The following is a 24,359-nucleotide window of genomic DNA, read 5'->3' as shown; positions in this document are numbered from 1 at the left end:
AAACTGTACCAATTTTTCCAATTATATTTGTGAACTCTGCGACTTAAAAGTGGTATGGTAATAATTCATGAACTGGATACTTTCTTGCAGTGTGCTTAAACCTACTTTTAATAAAAAAAAGATGCTACAACCTTTCACGCATGTGTCCGAAAGTCCTATGCAGACAACCACATTGAAAGTGACCACAAATACCTTTCAGTGTATGCATGACGAAGGGCAGCTTTCAGTTCTTGCAATGAAAAGGACCATAACTTCCTTTCATTGCATACAGTGAACACTGGCATGACAGTTACAGCCTTATAGTAAAAAAAAAAAAAATCCATAGTCTGTAACCATTTGCAAACACACCAAATCTGTGCTTGCAAATGCATTCTCTTTTAGCACAGAACAGAATAATAATAATTGGTTTTTGGGGAAAGTAAATGGCGCAGCATCTGTCTCATATATCATTGGACACCTGAAGCACCATAAGGGAGGGGATAAAGGAGGGAGCGAAAGAAGAAAGAGGTGCTGTAGTGGAGGACTCGACCACCTGGGGATCTTTAAGGTGCACTGACATCGCACAGCACACGGGCGCCTTAGTGTTTTTCCTCCATCGAACCCGGGAACTCCGGATCAGTGGCCAAGTGCCCTAACCACTGAGCCACCGCGGTGGCTCAGAACAGAACAGAAGGAATCAAAGTTTGATGGAATATTTTATTTATGAGGGCCCAAAAACAGTGCTAAGCACAAGAATGAAGACATACCATTAATGATGCCACCTGCGTGGCTTGCAAATCACGGCGTTCTAACACCACACTGCCAATTAGTACAGTCCCAATGCTTGCTTTCATAAAGTTACTGCTCTTGAGTCTCCATCTTGATTTCCTCTTCCTGGTCCATTTCTTCATCATCTTTCTTTTCTGTGAACTTTTCATACACCTGGGTCAATGGCGTAATGACAACTCCCTCCAGGACAGTAGTCTCTTTGTCGACATCTGGAACAAGGAATAAATATGAGTAAACTCTAGGACGAACTCAAGTAAGATGAATTCTTGAATAAAACCAACAATATGAGTGTAAAAAAAAAATGACCTGAAGGATGCACAAAATTTTCCATTTAAGACTAACTTTTGCAGTGACTTCGACCCACGGTGACTCAGCAAAGCAACACTCATGAGCCTCCACAAAGCACTTTCGAGGCAAGCTAGAGAAAAAAAAAAAGAAACACTTCCTTGCCCAAAAACATCCCGGAAGAAAGAATCCCCACGCCTTTGTGCCAAGGTGCGGAGAACCGTTCTTGTGGGTGCAAGTATGGCTCCTTCGCAACAGCCTGGACGTGGTGCAGCATCTCACAAGGCTAAACCTCGGCATCGCGCGTGCATCACGTTCCGCGTGCAGCCTCTCTGACAGACAAAAAGGCACAGAGTACACCTGCTAGTGACTTGGCGCTTACAGATGAGATGGAAGCTGAATTTTAAATTGATGCGGCGTTACAGCAAAAGTTTTCATGGCGAAAGAATCTGACATGGTCACACATCACGCAGAGTCCGTATCGTCTGCACCGAGTGAAAAGATGCGAGGAACACCTCCTCATATAGTTACAGTAGAACCCCGCTGTTACGTTCCTCACTGCTGCATTTTCCCGGCTGTTACGTCGTTTTCGTCCGGTCCCGGCATAGCTCCCATAGGATCCAATGTATTGGGTACCCCGCTGTTACGTTGTAGCTGTGAAAACGTTCCCGCATGATACCTGGCACCCTGGCAACCTGGCACCCCAAACCCGGCCGGGCAACGCGTGCCAACCGCCATTTTGACAAGTCTTGGCCAGGCTTGGCTACGGAATTGGCTACAAGACCATGGCCTCCGAGATCACCCCCTTGCACGTGCGTGGGTAATCTCGGAGGCCATAAAAAGCCGCACGCGAGTTGGAGAGATTGCCACTAGATGGCCACTGCCTCGTCAGCCGAAGCAAGTAAAACCCGCGGGCCCGCAGCAATCCAGTCTTTCTTGTTTGTGCGGTTCAACCCATCCGAGTCGTCCGTGTCCTTCCGTCAACAGCTACGCTGCCTACGCCTCGTCAGGCCTCGCTAATCCAGTCTTTCTTGTTTGTGCGGTTCAACCCATCCGAGTCGTCCGTGTCCTCCCGTCAACACCTACGCTGCCTACGCCTCGTTGGGCCTCGCTAACATCGCGAGCAATTTGTCGTCCTTTGATGGCGTCGCGCTAGCGCAAGGCGCTTTCCCTCGAGGAAAAGCTGGATGTTCTCAACGCAGTCGACAGGCAGCCAGCGCGGAAAAGAGTCGACATCGCCAAGGATCTTGGTCTGACACCCTCGACGCTTAACAGCATCGTCTCGAAGCGTGCCGAGATACAAGGGAATGCCGCGCTCTTCGGCCCGAAAGCTAAGCAGGCTCATGGCGCCAAGTATGGAAACCTCGACGAGTCGCTTCTTACTTGGTTTAAACAAGCTCGCGCTGCCGGTGTTAACTTCGACGGCAGCAATTTGCGCGAGAAGGCGATGGAAATAGCCGACCGACTGGGCATCAGTGACTTTGCGGCGTCAAATGGCTGGATCGACTGTTTCCGGAAGAGGCACGGCATCGCTTATAAGACGGTATCCGGGGAAGCAGCAAGTGTAAACTTGGAAACAGTTGACGATTGGAAGGCCACACTATCTGCCATAATTGAGGGGTATGAGCCTCGTGACATTTACAATGTCGACGAAACGGGCCTTTTCTTTCGGGTGCAGCCATCCAAGTCGTTAAGCCTGAAGGGCGAAGCATGCCACGGAGGCAAATGCAGCAAAGAACGATTGACGGTGCTCCTTTGCTGCAACATGGATGGCTCGGACAAGCTGAAGCCATGGGTAATCGGAAAATACCGAAACCCACGGTGCTTAAAGAACATTCGCCTGCTGCCATGTCACTATAGAAGCAACAGTCGTGCATGGATAACGGATTCTTTATTAGAAGAATTTCTTCGTTCCTTCGACAAGATGGGCTCCCAGTGCAGGAGTGTTGTCCTTTTTCTGGACAATTGTGCTGCCCACCTGAGAAACCCGTCGTTTCTTCAGAACATTAAGCTTGTTTTTTTTCCTGCAAACACTACAAGCCACTTGCAGCCGTTGGATGCCGGCATCATAAAGAACTTAAAGCATTCTTACAGGAAGCCCATCGTAAAGCGCTGTCTGGCGCGTATTGATCGCGGGCAGCAGCCTACGATCGTTTCAATACTGGACACTATGCACTACATCGCTTCAGCATGGACTGCAGTGAGCGCGTCAACTGCACAGCACTGCTTCGCACGGTGTGGCTTTCGCATGGACGGCGGAGAGGAAACTGCCACGGAAGCAGCCTCTCATGATCAAGAGCTGAGTGAAGCTTTGAATGCGCTGGGTGCCACGGGAGTCACGTATGACGACTACGTCGCCGTGGATGCTGCTGTCGTGACGTCCGAGTGTCAGAGTATCGCCGAGATCGTTGCAGACTCGGTCGCGAGTGAAGCCTCAGACTGTGATGACGACGAAGAGCACGAGCCGCATGATTCCAGGGAGTTGGCGGACCCGAGCTTTGGAGAAGCCGTCGCAGCTCTGGACCTCCTCCGCAGGTACGTCGCACCTCAAAGCGAAGCTGAGAGCAATGCGGCTTTCCAGGCCATCGAGAAACGCTTGGTGTTTTCCAGCGAGCGGAAAAAACGGCAATCGACCATTCTCGATTTTTTTAAGACCCAAGCTCACTTGATGTCGAAATAAATTGTTTCAAGGCAAAGCTGCACTGTTTTCATTAATTTTCGGACCTTTCCTCACTGTTGCGTTTTCCCGGCTGTTACGTTTTTTTTTTTTTTCGCGGTCCGGTGAAAAACGTATGAACGGGGTTCCACTGTATACCATCTGCACTGCAGGAGTGGGACGAAAGAAAAAAAAAAAGGATGGTTATATGCTTTCAGAGCCTCTGCTGTATGGCTAGCCAGCTGGGCAACTTCAGTGAGCTTGAAGCCATTAGACAAGCAAGAAACAGGAAAAAAACACAGTGGTCAGTGCAGAAGGGACAGAAAAAAAAAGTGAAAAAAAAAAAAGACTGACGATTTAGTGTGGTTAGGCCAAATGCGAATTAGGTCCGCTCACACTTTGGTTTTAACTTCGGTTTGGGTTTGAGGCTCAGTTTAAGAGGGCAATGCGATAGTGTGTTCTGGATCCATTGCACATGGATGGAAGTCGACAAAGACGATGACATCCAAAGCACAGCGTGAGAGACTGGCATTTAAACTTAAACACGCGGGATGTTTGGCTGCACTGGCCAGTGGAGCTGATCTGTTTGCGCCACCATGGGTTTGAAACCTACTTGCGGACACAAAGTGTTTAGCATAGTTGCCCACAACCCAGTGGGCTGATGAACCACTTGCCGGAGGTTTCCGACAAACGTCGGCGAAATCTGAAATTGGGGGTTTTAGTGCTAGTGCACTAAAACAAACTAGACCGATGCCATTTTCAAGTAGGATGACATGAGCCTTTTGATACCCTCACTCTTCAGCTAATTTCATTTATAATACAATACTCATTTTGCCATCAGCTTATCACTCCAAAGTAATTTCATTCGTTCTTCTCATGTAACATCTATTTCGATCACCTGGCATGCTCATACATTTACTTATCTTTCTAGGGAGACACTTCTGCACTGACTATTCAAGAACTCTGTTTGGGTTGTAAGCTAGATTTGGGTTCTCACAAGAAAAGAGTGAAAATGGACAAAGAGGAGAGAGAAGAATACACAAGTGCTGACTAGCAACTCTCTGGAGTGCTCAAAGAGCTGCACTGCTTTGCGCTACAACACCAGTGCCGACTAGAAACTCACTAGAGTGTAAGCTGCTAGTCAGCACAGGTGGTGTTATAGCACAAAGCAAAGCAGCTCTTGGAGCACACGCCATAAAAAAATTGCTGCACGGCTCACTTCATATCATTCAGGAATCAAAACAGCACTAAAAAAAATAAAATACCAACTGGAGTGTGTACACGTAAAAGCTCAAGGAGGAAATGCAAAACAGGTCTGCTTCAGCACACCACCCCTAACCCCACTCTGTTAACACGAATGCAGGTGGAGTTCATGCATTTATAAACTCTGATCTACTTCCCAACTGCAAAAGAGCAAAAACATTCACCACAGTACACAATCTATGAATTCTGAAAACTTGATGAAAACTGCAACATACTCTTTGGTCCACCAATTCCCAGGATACTTTTGTATCCGCCATGGGAGAGGATTCGCAACAGGTTTTGGGCAGTCAAGCACACCATGTCCTACAAGAGAAAACAGGTGTCCCATTAAAGACATACCAAGGGTGCACGCAGGTACAATTATAATGCAGCAACAAGCGGCAAATGCGCACCACAACAGTCATGTGTGATGCAGTGACGCCGCAAATACTGAAACAGATGGGTAGGTTGTATGAGCAGCAGGTGCGTTCTGTGCAACACTGGGAGTCAAAAAAATTTTAAAATTCAGTTAAACGGCTTATCAAAATATTTTTTTCTGGATAAGGCCTGTCTTTGAAACATTCTTGTTTCTCACATTCTTTGAACAGATGTTTAAAACTTGATGAAAAAATGTGCCTTATGTGCTAGCCAGTTGTCAAGTCAGTTTTTGTGCCTAAGAAAAGTCGCTAAAAAATGTGTGCAAAAAAGGCATGGCAGTTTTCTAAGAGAAAAAGCATTGCTCAAAGAAGAAATATACTCATACCCAGTGTTGTAGGCGTTACCGAAAAAAAATAACTAAATACGGTCCACGTTACGCTAAAAAAATAGGAACACATTACTGCCGTAGTTAGCTACAAAAAAAGGTAACACGATAGCGTTACAGACCGCACGTTACTTTGCCGTTACTCCATGGCCATAAATTTTAATCAGTGCGTCTTCGCTGCAGGAACTCACGATAACAATTTTATAAATCTCATATTTCACATAAAACTCCTAGCCCAAACAATTATTTTACCCGAAATGCTTATTTAACGAGATTACTTTGCACAAAAGCGCAGGAGCTTAGCAATGTTATAGTGGCCTAAAGTTGCCTGTAGAGTTACATGTGATGGCTTCTAACTCTGTGGCACATGGTGAAGCCATTTTCTGAATGCGACATTAAATACAAAAAGATTCTAACATCACTGAACTTTCAGCAAATTTACAGGAATTCTGAAACATGTGATGTTCCAAAATGCCCAGCATGCTTCTACTCTTTAGAGAGTTGTATGTGCGAGTGGTCTGGGAAGGGGAGGTAGGTGAAGGAAAGATGTGTCAATGCGTGTTCGTGCACGTGTTTCGTGCTTTATGGGTATTGTCATTTTCTTTTAGTTGGGTGCGTGATCAAGGGCAGGTGCTTCTGGCATGCATGTGAGCCGCAAAAAGGGTTGTCGAGAGCACCTGTACATTTCGTTTATTTGCAACATCACTTTAGGTGCTCAGTGATTTTTTTTTAAAAAGTAGGCGGCGGGGGGACAACTGATAAAAGTAACTAGTAACGTGCGTTACCGAAAAATGTTACATAAGTTACCCATTACAGTTCCGATATGGTAATGAGTACCTTACTAAGTTACCAAAAAAAGTTATGCGCTACCGGTAACGCCGTTATCTGTAACGCGTTACCGCCAACACTGCTCATACTCCATCAATGAGTACTTTACCAAAATTATTGCAATGTAACATCCTCTCTACAAGTCAAATGAAAGCGAAATTGAAATTACTGCTGATCAGTGATCACACATTTTACTCGTGCTTGTGTCTTTAGCAGCTGACACTAAGAAATTGCTTCATAATTACTGAATAGTGCTCCAAATCATAAATCCAAAAGGCAGTGTGTCCACACATTTAATGCTGAACTCGCGAAGAGAAGGTCTCCTGAAGCCTATGGCCTTATTAAACTCATTAATTTTTTTCTATAAGAGTTTTAGTGTACGAAAACAACAAAAAAAGCATTCAGATAAAAAATCACAAAACTGTAAACGTTTTTTACAGAACAATTATAGTTCAGTTAAAAGAAAAGAAAAAGAGGAATAAAACAAAATGAGCTAAATGCAATAGCAGCTAAGGAAAAGAGCCTTAAATAAGCTTCTAAGTAGTACATAGGAAGCATCATATATGCATTCGTATAAGGGCCACACTTTTTTTCCATGGTTTTGATGGGGCGCGGCTCGTTACATAGGGCCAGTATTTTTCGGTAAATTTTTTTAACAGCGAATCCCCGAATACACGCCCCATTTTACGTGGCAACAGGCATTTTTATAATGAATTAGCGCAGCCCCAGCAAAATCTTCAAATACATAATTTGTTGAAAGTATGGCTGACACAACGCATGCCCAACACCTGGCGCGTATTAACCTACCGGAGAAAAACAGGTTTCTAGATCACTTTACTGACGCTTGGCTGTCAGTAATGAGGGTACAGAGGCTGCTCCACCCATGCAACCCGTGCCGCCACGAGTCGCAGGGAAGGAGTGGCCTCCGCCTATCCTGCTTTTACAAAGCTTCGCAGTCTTGCAGAAGTCAATTATATGTTCATTTTAATGTGAGGTTATTGAGTGATGGTAAACGGGTAACAAGTTTAGACCTTTGATGATAAACTGGGACTAGATTCCAAGCACCTTTGCTGCGGCTTGCTGTGAAGCATGTTGGGCCTAGTGACACCGGATGATTGGCCCGCTACTGTGGTGCATATTCTGCCGATGCTCAAGCCTGGCGGGTGGCGTGTCTCCGCAGGGAAGCACGCCGCTAGCGCGAGTGCACTCCATCCTGGCTTTTGTGCAGAATTAATGTTTTGTGCTTTCTGATGCAAACGCCGAGAGCATAAGACGAATCAGCAGCGCTGGAACACCGTGTGTTCGTGGTTCCAGGCAGAGTCCAGTGTGCAGGACAATGCGTCCATGGTTGTACAGTGCTGCAGGCAGTTACCGTCCATTAGCTCCCAATGGAACGTACCACATGGGCAAAATTATGCCCACATGAAACAATGCTTTTGGCGGCTTTTTTTTTTTGCAAATTACTAGCTGCCAAATTGGGCCCTGACATGAGTATATAAGATATAGGTCTTGCCCTCTGCCCTTAACGTCCCCAAGTTGCACATGGGCTTTGAAAGATGCCGTAGTGAAGGGCTCTGCGTTTAGACCACTTGGAGTTCTTTAATGTGCACTGACACCATAATGCACACAGTTATTTTTGCATCTCACCTCTACTGAAATGCAGCTGCAATGTCCTTGGACTCAACAGCCAACCACCAAAACCACTAATCAAGCAAGGCAGGCTATTCAGAAAACCCACCACCTACTCCTGTAAAAGAGGAAGTTATGATCAACACATGCGTGTGTACACACCTGCTGTTCAAGACTCATGACTGTATGCACCCGGAAAGTGCCCCCTTCACAAGGGTCAGGAATTCCAGCAGAGCCAGGCAGGAACAAGCCAGCAGCCAACAGCTGCAAGACCCGCCTAAGCAGGCAGAAGGCATGGGAGGAACAAATCGTATTAATGCAGTGTTCTCTGTACTGACACCGACAACTTGCCCCGCCAAATTTCCTTTCGCATCGACAAATATTAACTGTCAGCAGGGTTGCCAACTGCTTCAAATTATATATGATCATCACTATAATTAAGGCCGCTAACTTTCTGGGGCGGTAAATTTAAATTCCGCAAATCGCGAACAAGAAATACACGAAATATCACGGGAGGCATCAAATAATTTTTGCATTCTGTTACGTTCTGAACCAAAGCAAAAATCCAGTGTGAATGTCATTTTTTTCCAAGGTTTACAAGGTAGCTAAAGCGACCTCTGCCACCGGGCTTGAGAGCAGCTAGGAGAAACCAGCTTTTAATAATCTTGGGGCAATGCATGCAGTGTGCAAGTACACAAAGACTGCAGTGGATATCAAAAGAAGGCTGTGCGAGTTGTTGAGAGAGAGATGGCACTGAAAAAGTTGAGAGAACTACAGAAAGCAAGGAATGGCAAATAAACGCAGGACTGGGCAGCTGGAAACAAGGGAGCAGCAGCAGCATGGCACCTGCTGCTACATGGGGGGCTGCCTGGATTAATGTACCGTATAAACCATATATAGGTCGAGTGGGAATATAGGTCGACCCCCTTACCTTGAAGTGAAGAAAATAGAAAAAATAGAGAAGAAGCAAATATTGCCGAAACGCATTTATTTGCAACGTCGGCTGCGTCCCTGGACCACCGGAGCTGCGACTTCACTCCGAACTTTCATCAGTGTCGTCGGAAGACGATTCCTTGTCGCTCACCGTCTCCCACAGTGCGTCGTCCTCAGTTCCATCCAGCATGTTGCTTATGCAGCACTTCTTGAAAGCCTTTTGCACCATGGCATCTGGCAAAGAACGCCAGGCCAACAACACCCAGCTGCAGACGGTCGCAAGCGGAGGCCTTTGCAGGCGGCCCGTCAGCGTCTTCGGATTGTCGCCGGACATCCACTCATTGTACTCCTGTCGCACTTAAAGGGCTTGTTGAGTACCATGTCGAGTGGCTGAAGGGTAGGAATGACGACGAAGTCGGTCCTAGCTTCCGTGAGCGCGCGCTTTACTGATTCGGTCAGGTGGCCGCAAGAAGCATCCAAAACCAGCATGCTCCGATGACGCAGCAGTGCACCGGGCCGACGATTCCACACCACGCAAATCCAATCAATCACCATAGCCTCGTCCATGTACCCTTTCTCATTCACGCGCACAACAACACCTGAAGGGAAGGCTTCCTTCGGCATGGTTTTCCTTTTGAAAATGACAAAAGGAGGCAACTTTCTGCCATCTGCCGTGCACGCAAGTATGACAGTAAAGCGCGAGTGCTCACTTCCTGTCGACAGAAGTTTTACTTCTTTGGCGCCGCGTTCGCTGACCGTGGTAGCCGAAGGCATATCAAACCAGACAGGGGTCTCGTCGGCGTTCGCAATTTGTCCGAGCATGTAATCGTGCTCCTCTCGAAGCCGAATCGCATACCGCTGGAAGCTGACGAGCTTATTGGCGAACTCCTGTGGCAGCTTCTGGCATATGGGTGTGCGGCGACGAAGAGAAAATCCCTTGCGCCCCATAAAACGGCGCACCCATGAGTCCAGCTTCCCGAGCAAGGTCCAAACTTTGCATTGAATGGAATGCACAGTCACGGGTAGTGACCGCGCACGAAGGTGCCGCACAAAGTCCGCAAGTGCGTCCTCAAGTTTTGGATGTACTGCACGACGTCCGCGAAAGGACATTTTGCTCGGCTTGCACGCAAACAACTTATCTTTCTGTCTGCGCCAATACCGCACGCTCTTCTCCGAAACGCCTAACATGCGCTCAGCGGCCATGTTCCCGTTCGCTTCAGTGAACTCTATAACTTTCTTCTTGAAAGCCACTGTGAACTGCCTCCGTGTGCCGCTGGTACTCATTGCTAACGCGGAATTGCGCACGAGGTCAAACAAAACAGCACACGCGAAGACCAACAATCCGGTGGCTCTGAACGAAAAAAAAAAAAAGCAATCGCGTCTGGATGTCGATACGGCTTTGGCTATCCGTTCGCGAACAGGATCCGTGGGTTGCCAGACTGCGACTCACATTCTGCTAAGGCCGCTTTATAAAACGAGGGGAGACTTTCGCTCGCTGTTTTTAAGAAAAAATTCCGACTTATATTCCGGTTTATACGGTATATTGGAGGCTTAGCTTTGCTCCATTGTGGCTTACCCATCTTAAGCATCTTTAGCGTGCCAACTGCGCTATTTGGTGGGCCTGCAGGTATGGCTACAGCCCTTAGTTTCCTACGATTTCGCAAAAAATCGTGGATTTAAGCATTTTCTGCAGAATTGTATGTTAGCAGACATATTCTCGTTTTATGCCATTGCTGTTATAGAAATCAGTAGGAACAGCAGTATGATGGAAAAATGACTATTTCACCCTACTTTTGTCAATATAATGAGAGATGGAAGTTTGAGAACCCAGGAGACTTTTAAAATAAATATTACAGTAATAATGCAATTATGCTAACTATTCATGCCAAAACCATAGACTGAGGGTCCTCCGAAAAGAAATGCAGATGGCATGCTAAGATACAGAAGCATTGGATTTGTTGACATATTTACAGGACAATGCTTCACACTTGCACGCCAACACTAAGCGAACCAATGTCTCCAATAGCTTAATGCACGCAGTCTTTCACGTAGCAGCGGCCGCCATCACCGCTGTCCAGACCTACATCCACTTACCCTTTATTGCTTTCCTTACTCCACTCAACTCTTTCAGTGCCTTCTCTTTCTCAACGACCCACACCGACTTCTTTCCATATTTATAGCCACCTTCTCTTCCGCACTTGCAGGCTTCGTCTCAAGGTCATTAATAAAGCTAGCTTCCCCTGGTGGCTTTCAAAGCTCAGTGGCAAAGGTTGCTTTAGTTGCCTTGAAAACCTTGAACAAAAAAAAAACTAGTGTTCGTACCTTGGTTCAGAATATAAAGCGAGGTGCGTATTGAAGCATCATTTGATGTCTCCCGCAGAATTTCACTGATTCATTGTTTTTAATTCCAGGAATTTAAAATTTCTCACCACAGAAACTTGGAGACTTTAGTTATGGCTGTCCATAGTAGTTTGAAATTGCGCTATAATTCTAACATTTTTTTTCATCTCCACAACACTCAACTCCCCTCTTGCATTACATTCGTGCACATAAGGTAAAATAGTGAATTTCATATCATATCATTGTTCCCGTTCATGCCCGTGACAACAGTAGCATAAAAAAAAAAGGAATAAGGCTGCTGACATAACTGTGCGAAAAATGCTCAAATCCTCTGCACGGAAATGCAGAAACCTGGGGGCCTTGACCTTAACACGCTGAAGGACAGATGCTCTGAATACAAGAGTGAAAAGGCAGGCACATGAAGCAAAAGCTTTGTCAGCTGTCTCATACATGGTAAAGACAAAGGCACAGACAATACAAAGGGCAAAATGCTTGTCTAGAATGCCCCAAGCTGAGTCTTCTCCAAACATCCAGCAGTGACAACACCTGGTTCGAGACAGGCTACATGTGACAACAGCCCGTTGACAGGATTGCTATCCTACAGCATGTCTCGAACCAAGCATTAGTATCGCTCTACGTCATGCATGCAGTTTGAAAAAATTTGCTCAGGGCATTGTAGACAAGCATTTTGCCCTCTGTACAATCCATGAACAATGCGAATATTAGAAACACTCCATGCAAGATTTCTTGCAACTGTCAACCTGGATGATATCGTAGTTGTACAGTTGCTCTGTAGCCTGAGTTGTCTGTCTCATGAAACATGCAGAAACACACACACACCTGCATGCACACACACGAAAACAAATAAACAAGGTACACCACACTTACCTGAATGCAATATTAATTGGCTGTGGCTGTCGGCTTGGATGAACCATAATGGCATGATGGGCCTGAAAAGTAAGACGAGCTTCAGATGAGTGACGAGTGAGCACAGTTCCATAATCTAGGTGGTGGGTCGATATTACGAGCAATATCAAATGTTTTGATGGTTCCTCTTAAGCTTGCATTTCATTAGAGAGTCAATCAAGTCAGCCAGTGTGTGCATCACAGAGCTTTAGCACAATTTTGAGGCCAAGCTTGCATTCAAGAATTTCCCTGAGATGCTTTACCTTTACCCCCTTTTGTAAGCGAAAAAGATACATGGTATGCATCAAAATTCATTTTCCAGTGTTTGTGAAGCATAGGGGTGTAGTTTTGCTTCCCGGTACGTGAATTTATTAAACGCACTTAAGGGGGGACCCTGCTCTTAAAAAAATTTTTTAAGGGAGTTCAGAGTTACGCAATCTTCAGGGAACATGTATTTATGTGTGCTGATTCTAAATATGTCATTTAATTTTATGTTGAACAATTGCAAGCAATACAAGATAGCAAAAGAAAGTCTTTAAGGTTTGTTTAGAGACTGCAGGTTTCTTAACACAAGGGCTTAACAAAAAGCCAGGAACTGAGCTGAAGCCAGCACAGCCATAACAGATATCTGCCTCAAACAGAAAAAAGTTTTCATGCTACTTTATGCCGTGAACAAAAAAAGTTGACAGTGCAAGACTCCCATCGCCCTCCCTCTACCCTAGGATGGAATGTGATGTCACTACTCAACGGGCACTGAAAAGCAAGAGCATGCACGTGCGCACACGCGCACACACACACGCACGCACACACACACAAACACACACACACACACACACACACACACATACACACACACACACAAAAGCACAGCATGATTAGATCCAGTGAGCAAGCAAGGATCCAACATGTGTGCACTCATCTATGCCATCTACTGAAAGCATACTAGCATTAAACTGTCCAGAGTTTGAAGGAGAAAATTGGAATTGTTCCTACCAGCAGGTCAATGATCCATGGTGTGAGCGGCTGGAAGCCTTCAAAACGGTTCCGCAGGTCTCGCAGGATGCGAATGAGCACTTTGATGCTCGAGTGGTGAGCATTCTCCTCAAACCAGCGCGAGTGCCGTATAGCAGTCAGGTGGTTCTGCTGAAGCTTCTGCTTTACTGTATGGGTAAAGAGAACAAAAGCTCTTGGCACAATACTCAAGCAAAGACATCATGAGCAGTTAACCACTCATTTGCATCTGCCCAAGCACGACAAGACGGCTACAAAGGAAAGCTATAAGGCTTCCACAAAAACCTTGTAGTTTAAGAAAAATTCCTCTAACATTGGACCAAGGACACCTTCCTTGCCAATTACTTTTTGCTATAAATAGCCAATGTTTTATTACTGACAAGAATAATATCATTGCCTCAAACGTTTCCTATCTGCCTTGTGTTCGCTCAAGATGTTTGTGAAGGTAGACTTAGAGCTACCTTCACATCCTAATTAACATTTGGTGCATTGAAAGACTGTCCGCAGCTGGCTTAGGCCAGCTGCGGACAGGTAAAACACCTAGCAGTGGTAATTGCAATCAAATGCTGCTGGTGTCTCAGTGCAACAACAGTAAGACACGGCCAACAAACATTAAAAACAACTCTGCATTATCAGCTCTACCTGGCACTACGTAGGTTATAACAATGCGAAGCATGTTATTCACTAGCGTAGGAGTGTGCGGAGGGAGGCAAGGGGGCACAAAATTTGTCCCCATTGTTCTCTGCTACACAGAAGGTGTGAACAGGCGTTACCACGAGCATTGCTTCCCCCCCCCATGCCTCTTATGGAGAGACCTCTGCATGCCTATGTTAACTAGTTCATGTCATGCAATCTGCCAAGTTCACCTCATTCACTCCTTCAGCCAGGATCATGAGTCCTGCTATGGAGGACTGCCGCCAACAGTTCTAATGTCTCCAGTGCCTGCTGCTAAGCCAACGATTTTCATCACTCAAAAAGCCAATGTACTAAATTCTGGGGGGAATATCAACTTTCAAAATAGAGCTTTATTATATATATATATATATATATATATATATATATATATATATATATATATATGAAGTGCTCTTACTGCTTAGCCAAAGCAACTTGCATGATCAAACAGGAGCACTCCAGCACAATGAAAGAAAGAATAATTTAAGTAACCACATCAAAGTGAAGAAAAGCTGAGGCTGTATAGTACTTACAGTGCAGCTCAGGATCCAGCTTGTGCAGATTTTGGAGAACAGTACTGATCAAGATTTTCGCTGTGGCGCCATCAGGAACTTTCAGATCAAAACCAGCTTCTGTCATCTGGTGTGTTAATTCTGCAAAATAGGCCATCGAATGAATCATACTACAAGGCATTCACACTACAGCACTGCCTGGGCCGCATTGTGAGGCCTGAGCCTGGCTCGAGCCCGAAACTGAAAATCCGGGCCACCCTGGGCCCTCTACTTAAACTGGGCCTGCTCCTGCAGCAGCTCAAGAGGTAAACTGCTCACTAAGTGCAATGTCCTGCTACACAAGTAAAATGTGGCCAGCAGAACGTTCGCTCTTTCCTTCCCTTGCCTATTCATCACTGCATTTTTACTGTCTTCCCTTTCTCAGCGACCTGCGCCACCTTCTTTCTGCATTCATAACCAGATTTTTTTTTCTGTGCTGCACGCTTTGCCTCACGGCCCCAAGGACTTCACGAAGTTGGCTTCTCCTCACAAGTTCCTAGCTTAGTGGAGAAGCTATCTCAAAGAGCACTGTTTTATATCGTCTTTGGTACCAATGTACTTCCGAAAGTCGGTGTCGCGCGTGCCGCGTTGTCATCATTCCGCGGGAAATACGCCGCCATGGCCAGCCGTTCTCTACTGTAGCCATTTCTTTGAAAAAAAATCTTTACTATAACCGAAAAAAAAAAGTCATCTATGGGAGGCGAAATGGGACTGCAGTCTCACTTCATTATGGAAGAGATTTTACTACATCCGAGTTTAGTACAGCGGGGTCCTACTGTAGAATTAAGAACTACTGGAAAGATTTTGGCACCAAGATTCCTTCATGTCACAAAAGAAGTCAGTATTTCTTGTAATTTCTCTCGCGTGAGGAAAATGCAACTATAGCAGATACCAAAAGTGACTGAGGCTATGAGGGAGGCCGCAGTGAAGGGGTCCGGACATTTTGGCCACCTCAGGTTCTTTTAACGTGTACTGACATCACATAGTCCACGGGCCTCTAGCATTTCGCCTCCATCAAAATGCAACCGTCGCGGCAGGGATAGAACCCGCGTCTTTCAGGTCAGCAGCTGAGCGCGATAACCACTGAGCCACCACCACTGCAACGGCTAAGTACATAGGTGGTGAGTAATTTTTTTTTTTTCTCAGCCATGGCCCTATTTCATCTATGTCGCTGTTAGAACGCTTGTGTACTTCACCCTGAAATAAATTGAAAGCCATATACAGCGCTTATATGCATGGGCCTAAGGCCTTGCGCAACGGCACATTTTCTGGCCTGGCTCTGCCCAGCCTGCAGGCCAGCCCAAACTCATATAGTGCTCTTATTCACCCATACAAGGAATGGCAGTACACAAGGCCAGCTTTCAAGGACACATCAACTTACTTAAGCTGGGGTCTGCCGCTTTCACCTCTTCTAAAACCTTGTTTGCCAACGCCTGCACAGCTTCACCTGTGAAAAATGCAGGCAATGAATATGCAGGCAAAGCACAATGCCAGAATATTAAACTTTGGCAAAGGTTCAGTTAGGATGCAGGCCACTGCTGCACTACAGATAACATGGATTGCACCAATGTCACAGTGGCCAACATGTTTAAGACCAGCACTACAGCACAAACCTGAGTTTTTCTAAAACACTTGTCACTTGCTCCAACCTGCACTGTGGAGGCCATGCCCTATATGACATCAGAAATAAGCCACATACAAATACAAGTTGGCCTCCACGGACAGGTCACTGCGTTCTAATCACAAAGAAACATCATCATAACCAGCCTGACTATGCCCACTGCAGGACAAAGCGTTCTCCCATGTCTCTCCACTTAATCTTGTCCTTTGCCATCTCTGCCCACTGTATCCTCGCTAACTTCTTAATATCATCCGCCCACCTAACTTTCTGCCATCCCCTGCTACGCTTGCCTTCTCTTGGAATCCTCTCTGTTACCCTTAAGGACCAGTGATTATCTTGCCTCCACAAAGGAAAGATAAGACAAAGAAACACTGTCACCATAAATTTAGCTTTTATAAGCTAGAAACGACAAAAAATTAAATGAAGATGTCAACATCACCGGCTGAATTGGCAAGCAAAATGCACGTTTTTGGGGTGAGAATTCCAAAGGCTAAACTACACCACAATTTACTTCAAAACGGTGCCAATCCGTCCTTTTCGGCGTGGACGTCAGCGAGTTTGAATTGACTAGTAGGAATATTTTCAATCCAGTTTTCTCAATGATAAATGTGTCTTTTGCTGCCGGACAAACATCAACATTGCCACAGAATCAATTTTTACCCAGAACAATAATCGGATGGAGTTGTTTTCGGTGCCCCTTTAAGGGTGGACGTGGCAAATATAGTGGCCAGTTTGGTCAAAATTTTCATTCTTTTTTTTTTTGAAACCCTTGGATCTTCACATTCTCGTGATGAAAAATTTGTGAAGTATGCAACCCGAATTCAGAAAAATTAATTTTTTTTAATGTCTGGTAGTCAAAAACAGTGATAGGGTCCTGGCACATCGCGAATACCACAAGCTCCCCACGGCAGAAGCACCGCGATCTTAGTATCATCACGAGGAGGAGAGATCAGAAGGTTAGAGCTTCCATTGGTCGCACTGCTGCATTTCTCTGACCAAAAGTAAAAGCATATGAGGCGAAAAACGAAGCAAATGAGGAAATAAACTAAACATTAAGGTTGATTTTCTCGGCTCTCACTTTTTCTGCGATCGATATCACTCATCCACTTCGCATTTTGTAATGAATGACAGTGGAATGATAATTTCTTTTTTTTTTTGTGCATGGCTCCCGAGATGTTGAGGAGCGCAATAAAGCTCTCAATTTTTCTATTTACATGCCCGACAGTTTCTGAGCGTTACTTTTGTGAAAAATGTTCCGAAATAGATATGTATCCTGGAGTTTAACTTCCATTAGTACTGGGCAACAAAAAAAAGGAAAAAATTGAGTTTTATGCACATTCTGCCATAAAAACTTGTGTACTTTATCCTTAATTACTGAGAGCTCCGGGGATGACATTACAAGGGTGTTAGTTATAACTATTCAACAACTATACCAACTAGCTTAGAATAAAATGCGGTTCACAAACCAGCATAAGAAGTTACATATCTGCTTCAAATTTGGTTACACAAGATCCATACATAACAAAAAGATTTCATCGCCGCGTCCCCTCTTAAAGCGACAGTCATTAATCCAAGCTTTGCCACTCTACCTAAAAAAAAGACAACAATGGAGGGATAAAATCATGACAAGTACCTGTTGGGAGTGTCTTGAGAATGACTACTATGTCCGCCACATTGTGGCCGACCATCATGGTGCCTTTCTTGAAGGAGCCCACTTGCCGAACTTCTTCAATTTGCTAGAAAAGGGTCCAAATGAGCATCAAGTTAGCCTCCCATAACAAATGTTTCACTGCCACCTTTCTTAGAACAGTAGATAATTGTCATAAGAAAGCTTTTCCTGCCTCCATTTGGCAAGCTAAAACATTGCTGCCTACTGGAATGCTCATGAAAAACAATAACAGCCTGGCACTTGCCTTACAATATCTCTCTCTGAAGCTGGCCTAGGATACCCCATAGCCATTCTATGACAGGCTTCAAAAAACAGCAACCATTGAAATTGGTTTTTGAGGAAAGGAAATGGCACAGTATCTGTGAACCACCTGGGATAAGGAAGGAAGGGAGTGAGAGAAGAAAGAAAGAGGTGCCATAGTGGAGGGCCCCAGAGTAATTTCAACCACCTGGGGATCTTTAACATGCACCAACCTCCCACAGCACATGGGCGCATTTTTGCATTTCGCCTCCATCGAAACGCGGCCACTGCGACCAGGTTCGAAACTGGGATCTCCAGCTCAGTCAAAAAACAGCTATACTAATGAACTTACACAAGCATCGAGGCTTTTTGGTGCAACAGTAAGGTTGTCCAGTACAGCCTGAATTTTGGTCATAAGATTCAGTATGGAGGTTTGTTCAGCAGATGTAGGAGTCAGGTCTTGGTTTTTCTTCAGCAGAGCCTGCAGCAGCAGAGGGAAAATTTTCTGCATGAAATAGCCATGCTATGTGTGAGCAAGAACAAAAAGAAAACATGCTTGCCTGAGTCAGGGCATTGTCATCAGCTGCAGGTTTGACCCTCTGAAACTGCTGCTCACACTGCAAGGAAAGAATGGTGCTAGCTGTCAAAGTCCTTGTTATGGAAAAACATTTTTCCAACTGTAAGCACAAGGAACTGTGCTGTCAACCGCAAAAGTTGTCACAGAGCGTGGTGTCAAGGCGCACAGCACGCCTGGCACGGCAGTGCCATGAGTGCCTTGACACCATGCTCTGTGACAGCAGACGGCGCAGCAATGCAGTTTTGCTTCGCTCCGCCACGCATCGCAGACACCGCAAACTTTTGCGACTGACAGTACATGCATGACAAAGTGAACTCAAGTTCAGTGCAAAGTTTGATTTCAGTATTACGTTGTACTGTTCTTGCACTGAAGGACAAATTTTTTAAATTTGAGTCTGTTTATTTTTGCACAAAATACCAGCACCTTGTGAGGACTGAGGAGAGCGCAGTTTTCACAGTAGAAAGTGCAAGGAGTTATAACAGGGAGCAAAAATGAGGCACAGGACAGACATGCAAGAGGGAGATGTTGTTTCAGATGCTTGATTTCACTTAAAGAAAAAGTTTAAACCTAGAGTACCACATGCATATGTGCCACACAGCTTAAACGGCCTAATATTGGCAATGTTTTGCTATGTGGTGATACCTTGGTGACAGCGTGTAACAGTGATGTACTGGCTTCGTCATCAACCAATGCAAAAATACTTTTTTTTTTTTTGGAGCTGAAATCTGCTTGTAAGTGCTGACCTAAAGGGTATAATGTGTTTTGGAAGCACAGAGTGCTCAGGAAAGTGCATAGGAATAAACAAAAACCCACGCAGCTTAAAAAAAAGAACAAATGGTTCATAGACCGAGTGCAGAACACTGCTGTGTCACGATGCCAACTGGCGAAGCTCTTTCTGAGTGGGCCGAGATGCAAAAATAATTCAAATCATCACGCACTGGTCTGAGCACACTTAGCAGTGCACACGTTTTTCTTGTTTTGTTTTTGTTTGCATTTCGTGAGTCCGAATTTTAAAACAGCTGGCAACTTACCACATAAAAGTCGAATGGCAAATGCGGAACAAACACTTTTGGTTTAAACATCCCTCCAGGACGACCAGCTCGACCCCTTCCTCTCATTCCGCCTCTCATCCTGGAAAACCTGAAACTAAGAGGCCGCAAGTCAGACACACATGAGCCACAGCCAAAGTCTTGCAGACCAGATAGCGAGCCCGCCTGAAACATGCTGTGAAACGTCACAGCGGAGGTTGTAATGAACGTCAGAAACTAAAAAAATTAAAAGAAAACTCTGCGTCTTAGAAGCCCTACTGTCTTTCTGTTTCCTACGTGAACAATGACGAAATCAAAAACAAAAGCTTTCAGACACGAACACCAGCACCAGAGCGCAAATTATGGACGAATGCGGTTTTTGGCGCAAGGAAATTGGTCTATGAGCGATGGTACGCATGCTTGCTTATGAAACAAAAATCACGAAAGCCAAATAGGGGAGAAAAAAAAATTGGCGTATGTAAAGAAGAACAAACGATACTTCAAAACGCGCAAGACAGGAGTTAGGTCTGTAAACATCCAAATCAGGGGACTACAAAATACAAAGCAAACGATGACCGCCATCGCCGGCCGGGGAACCTTTTAGGCATAAGACATGAATGCCGGTTCTACCACCACCGTGAAGCCAACTGCATGAAGTAGACTGCCCATACATACTTTCAGCCAAGATCTAGCGAATCTGCATATAAATAAAAATAATATGGTACTTACTCAGCTACAGTGAGGCTGACGATCAAGACAAAAACGGCGACACTAACACGACGCCGACTTTCACAGATCAAATGGCTTCACCGGATTGGCGTGGATTAGCTTCTGGCCACCTTTGGCTCTTAGCTCGTAGAAGAGAAATCAGTTGTAAATAAATGCTTGAGCTTCCTAGTATTTTTCGCGTATTGCAATCTTATTTACTTTTTAAAAAAATGTATCAAAAAGAATTGATCTAGTCTAAACATTTAGAGTGCTCTCGTGTGCGCATTTCATTTAAGATCCGAGATGGCAGCACAAGGTCACACTCGTCGTCTGCGCGCCGGCTTTGATGCTCAAAAGCCAACTTTTGCTACTACGTTTTATTTTTTGCTTATTTTGAAGAGTGCAAACAAAAGAGAGGCGAAGCGCATGGTGGAAACAAACAAAAGAAAAGAGTTGGACAGATGAGCTCGCTCGCACAAAGTTTACGACGGGAGGCGCATCCCGTTCGTTCTGCCGTTTTCGCGTTTACGATATATATATACCTACATATTTTAACTTCCCGCAGATGCTCGACGGCATCTTCGCCGGAAATGAGATGTAGAAAGTATGCCGATTAATTAACTCGGCAAAGTGAGCGAAAAATTAATGGTAAGCAGTCCTATTAAGCTTCCTTAGCGTGCGTGACCCTTTTGTCAAATGACAAGCGTTAAATGAGACCGCACGCTGTGACGCCGATGCGTGTTCCGCATCTGTAAGCTTCGGCCTGATTTCTGGAAACGTGATCTCGTTGTTTTTAACTTGAATAAGGCCGCATTCAAGCCGCACAGCGCAAGTGGAATCCAAAAGTGAGCCGCTCTCACGCTATACAAAACCACTATTGAATTGCAGCCGATCACAGCACCATTCGGACCTTCGTTCTGCTTTCTTGCACGCTTTTGCGTTAGGCGCTGCCAACCCCTAAAAATTCCACGCATGCCTTGAAGAAAGTTTACATGTTGTTTTAAGCGAACGAAAATATAGTGCAACGAAAGCTATTTGATCTGTCACAGGCTTAAAGAGCGCAGCGCACCTGCGCTTTGAAACGAAAGCCAAACAACAGCGGCGAGGACATCCATCGTGTGGGGAGTGGGGGCGCTGGAGAGAAGAGCCGTTGTGGAAGAGCGGCCGCACGACTTGCTGTGCGCGTGTGTGCGTGTGTATTCGTATGCGCGCGTGTGGATCAGGTCGGCGGAGGGATTTAATTGTGTGGGTGATTCTATGGAGTATCTGCAGTTGATGGATTTATGGCGTCGAGAATCACGTTGCTGTGTTGTCTGCTAACGGTAGCGTCGTCCAGTTCCTGCGACAAAGGTGAGCGCGCTTGACGCTTTGTATTTTTCGCGCCCTCCCTTGTGTTGCCGATGAGCGGACCAAGGGAGTGCAGATTTGAAGGGGGGGAGTGGGGGGTCGCTTTGGTGTTTCTGGTGTTGGGCTCGAATTCAGCGATTGCCATCATGGCTGATGAACGGAATCGCAGCCCATGGTAGCCTCTGCATTTTGTGCGCCCCGTTGTGGTTCTCCGGAGCGTCGCGATCGGGCAAGCGGCCGATCTTTATGAGGTGGTGACGCGGGCTCTCCGGCGCTGCCCAGGACGCGCTTGCTACTCGCACGCTGGCCTCGCCTGGCCGTCGCCGTTGACAGGCGCTGGGCAGCGTTCGGAATGCACCGTGTTTACGTTCGAGCAGGTGACGCTCGCCTCCGCGTGCGCGGAGCCGTGCGCTCGGGCTCGTAGCTCTGTTCATAAGCGCGCGCTCCCGATCGGGAAGTTTTCCGGCGCTGGCCGAAGCAACGGCCATCGCACCGCGCCGCGGCTTCCCCGGTTTGATCTTGTTTGCCCGATTTCGGTGCGCAGCGGCTTGGCATCCCGGTCCCTCCGAGAGAAAACTGGTATTGCGACAGCTCCGGCATCGTGTATACCTGTGCAGGTCGGCGCCGTTGTGCTCGCTGCTGGGGCTTCTTTTCGCACATGTGCGAACGCGCTTCGGTGGCTAGCGGCGAAATTGTGGTGTCGCGCTTTACGCACTTGCCAACTAGTCCGCGCCGTTTCGCGGGCTCGTAGTCGGCGGGTGTTCCGCTGTGCGTAAACAAAAGGCGCGGCGGCGGCGGCGGAAACTTCTTTCGCGGGATCTGACGCAACTCGTGTCGCAAGCGACGCCGTGCTTTTATTCTCGCGGCGGGACATTCTTCCCTGACCCCTTTATGAAGGAGAAGCTGAGAAACTCCGCCGCCCGCACGTTCTGCCTGCTTGTGTTCGCAGGTCAGCGTGTTCATAAATGTCCCCGAGCAATGCTTAACTGGGGCAAGCAGGGCGTGATCTTGTAGCCCGCGCCAGTTTTCCCGGGCATGCCGTCGGCATGCCACGTTTGTTTGGTTCGCAGAGTGTTACACGTTTACGAAACGCTTGTGTTGTGGCTTTGTTCTCGCGTTTTGTTATGATTGCTCAAGTGAGGAGCTCACTGATGTCCTCGCTGCATGCGCCTTCACGGACTCGGGCTCGCACTTGATTGGAGAAGATAGTGAGCCGGAGATACCCACGAACTTTTCTCCGGCGGCATTTGCACTTTGTGGTCGTTTTTCTAAAGCAGCACTTTCTGTTCGCGGCGAGAAATGTTTGCTGCAAATCTTGTGCTCCAGTTGTAGCGTTTGCCTAATGTTTGAATATTGCGTCTACTGTCCCGAATGCTTGCATCGCATTTTACTGTAGTTCTGACGGAAGCAGCTCCTTGTAGTGAGTCAACTGGAGTCGCTGTTGTGCTGTGCTTGTGGTCTGCCTACTCTTCGGTTTTCTTAGGAGATGGGATGCGCCACGGAACCTCCTTTCCGCATAAACACGAGCCTTTCAAAAATTCAATCCACCTGTTCGCTTTTGCATGATGTATTGTAATTATGATTTCTCATATCAGGCAGCGTGAAAGCTCCCAGGTGCCCGTTAATTGTGTAGCCCTGTACATATCCCTACGTTCGCAGTTTTTTTTATTCACCTACCACTTTGCTCATTGCACCCCTCGTTGCTTTCTGAGCCTTGTTTAACACCGCCTGAGACTTAATTCCGGAACGAAGTTTCCGATCAGTTATCGTGCGACCGTAAACGGGCAGTTCTCCGTGCTAAACGTTTCGGCACTTATTCAGCAGGTCACTCACGTAAGTATAGGAACGATATGCATATGGGTATGCAACGTCGTGTTGCAGTCGTTTTTGCATTGAAATGCAATGAGGTTCTATACCTGTGCATTGAAGCCATAGTGCTTCCCTTTGCTGTGTAGCTGTGGCGATGTTGACGCCACTTCTCGTGCAGGCCTTGACGCTGCGTATCGGCTGCTGCTCTTTGAGCGCGCGTCCAGCGAAATAGCTTTTTTCTTTTTCTTTCGTGGACTAGTAAGCTCTGTGTAGTTTTGGCGTCGCTGTTGACGCGAAGAGGTTAGTAATCCACACTCGTTGTGATCTCGCGCGCCCTTGGCGCGGTATTGCGCTCGGCCTGCGTGCATGTCACGGCAGCGCATGCGCGATAGCGACGCTGGCGCTCGTCTAGGCGAATCGCGCACTGCTGCTGCGGCTGGCTCGGCGCGTTGCGCAATTAATATGCCATCTGCTTGAAATGTATCTGAAATGTAGCGAGTTTTCTTTGGCACGGCGCTTGCTTTTTCTTTTTCATCGTCCCTTCCCCTTTAACGGCGTAGCGCTGATCAAACACCGGGCTAGAGAGAGAAAGAGAGGGGGCTCATGGTAGGCGTTTGCGGCCGTTTCTTTTTTCCCCGTAATTGTTTGTTTTTCCTCCGCCCTCGCGGGGCCTGCTCGGTGCCTTGTTGGAGCTGCGTAGAGAGCCAGCGGTGGCCTCGCGAGCGCGCGATGGGCAGCCCTAATGTATTCCGCGCAGCGAATGGCAGAGTTCG

General features: G+C 46.4%; 2 protein-coding genes across 3 annotated transcripts in view; one reads left to right on the top strand and one right to left on the bottom strand.

The window, feature by feature from the left end:
- Positions 1–676: 676 nt before the first annotated feature.
- LOC144136720 (interleukin enhancer-binding factor 2 homolog) lies at positions 677–20,550 on the bottom strand. 2 transcript variants are annotated; one of them, XM_077669284.1, is made up of 12 exons: positions 20,452–20,550; positions 19,726–19,840; positions 18,678–18,734; positions 18,470–18,598; positions 17,842–17,944; positions 15,969–16,034; positions 14,570–14,689; positions 13,344–13,510; positions 12,333–12,394; positions 8,334–8,448; positions 5,188–5,275; positions 677–977 (listed from the first exon to the last, which is right to left on the bottom strand). In XM_077669284.1, the coding sequence occupies exons 2-12, from the start codon at positions 19,822–19,824 to the stop codon at positions 838–840; spliced, it is 1,146 nt and encodes a 381-aa protein (XP_077525410.1). In that variant the 5' UTR covers positions 19,825–19,840; positions 20,452–20,550; the 3' UTR covers positions 677–837. The 2 variants fall into 2 exon arrangements, with proteins under 2 accessions (XP_077525410.1, XP_077525411.1); XM_077669285.1 differs by having other exon boundaries at positions 19,726–19,834; positions 20,452–20,537.
- A 1,042-nt stretch (positions 20,551–21,592) lies between these two features.
- LOC144136721 (protogenin B-like) overlaps positions 21,593–24,359 on the top strand; it is a 160,730-nt gene continuing 157,963 nt past the window's right edge. The window contains 1 exon segment of the mRNA XM_077669286.1: positions 21,593–21,780. Within this exon segment, the coding sequence (XP_077525412.1) occupies positions 21,714–21,780 (67 nt within the window). The 5' untranslated portion in view covers positions 21,593–21,713.

Source organism: Amblyomma americanum, chromosome 6 (assembly GCF_052857255.1).
Source record: "Amblyomma americanum isolate KBUSLIRL-KWMA chromosome 6, ASM5285725v1, whole genome shotgun sequence".
Taxonomy (NCBI): domain Eukaryota; kingdom Metazoa; phylum Arthropoda; class Arachnida; order Ixodida; family Ixodidae; genus Amblyomma; species Amblyomma americanum.
The sequence above is the reverse complement of the archived record's forward strand: the minus strand, read 5'-3'. Positions and strand labels throughout refer to the sequence as shown.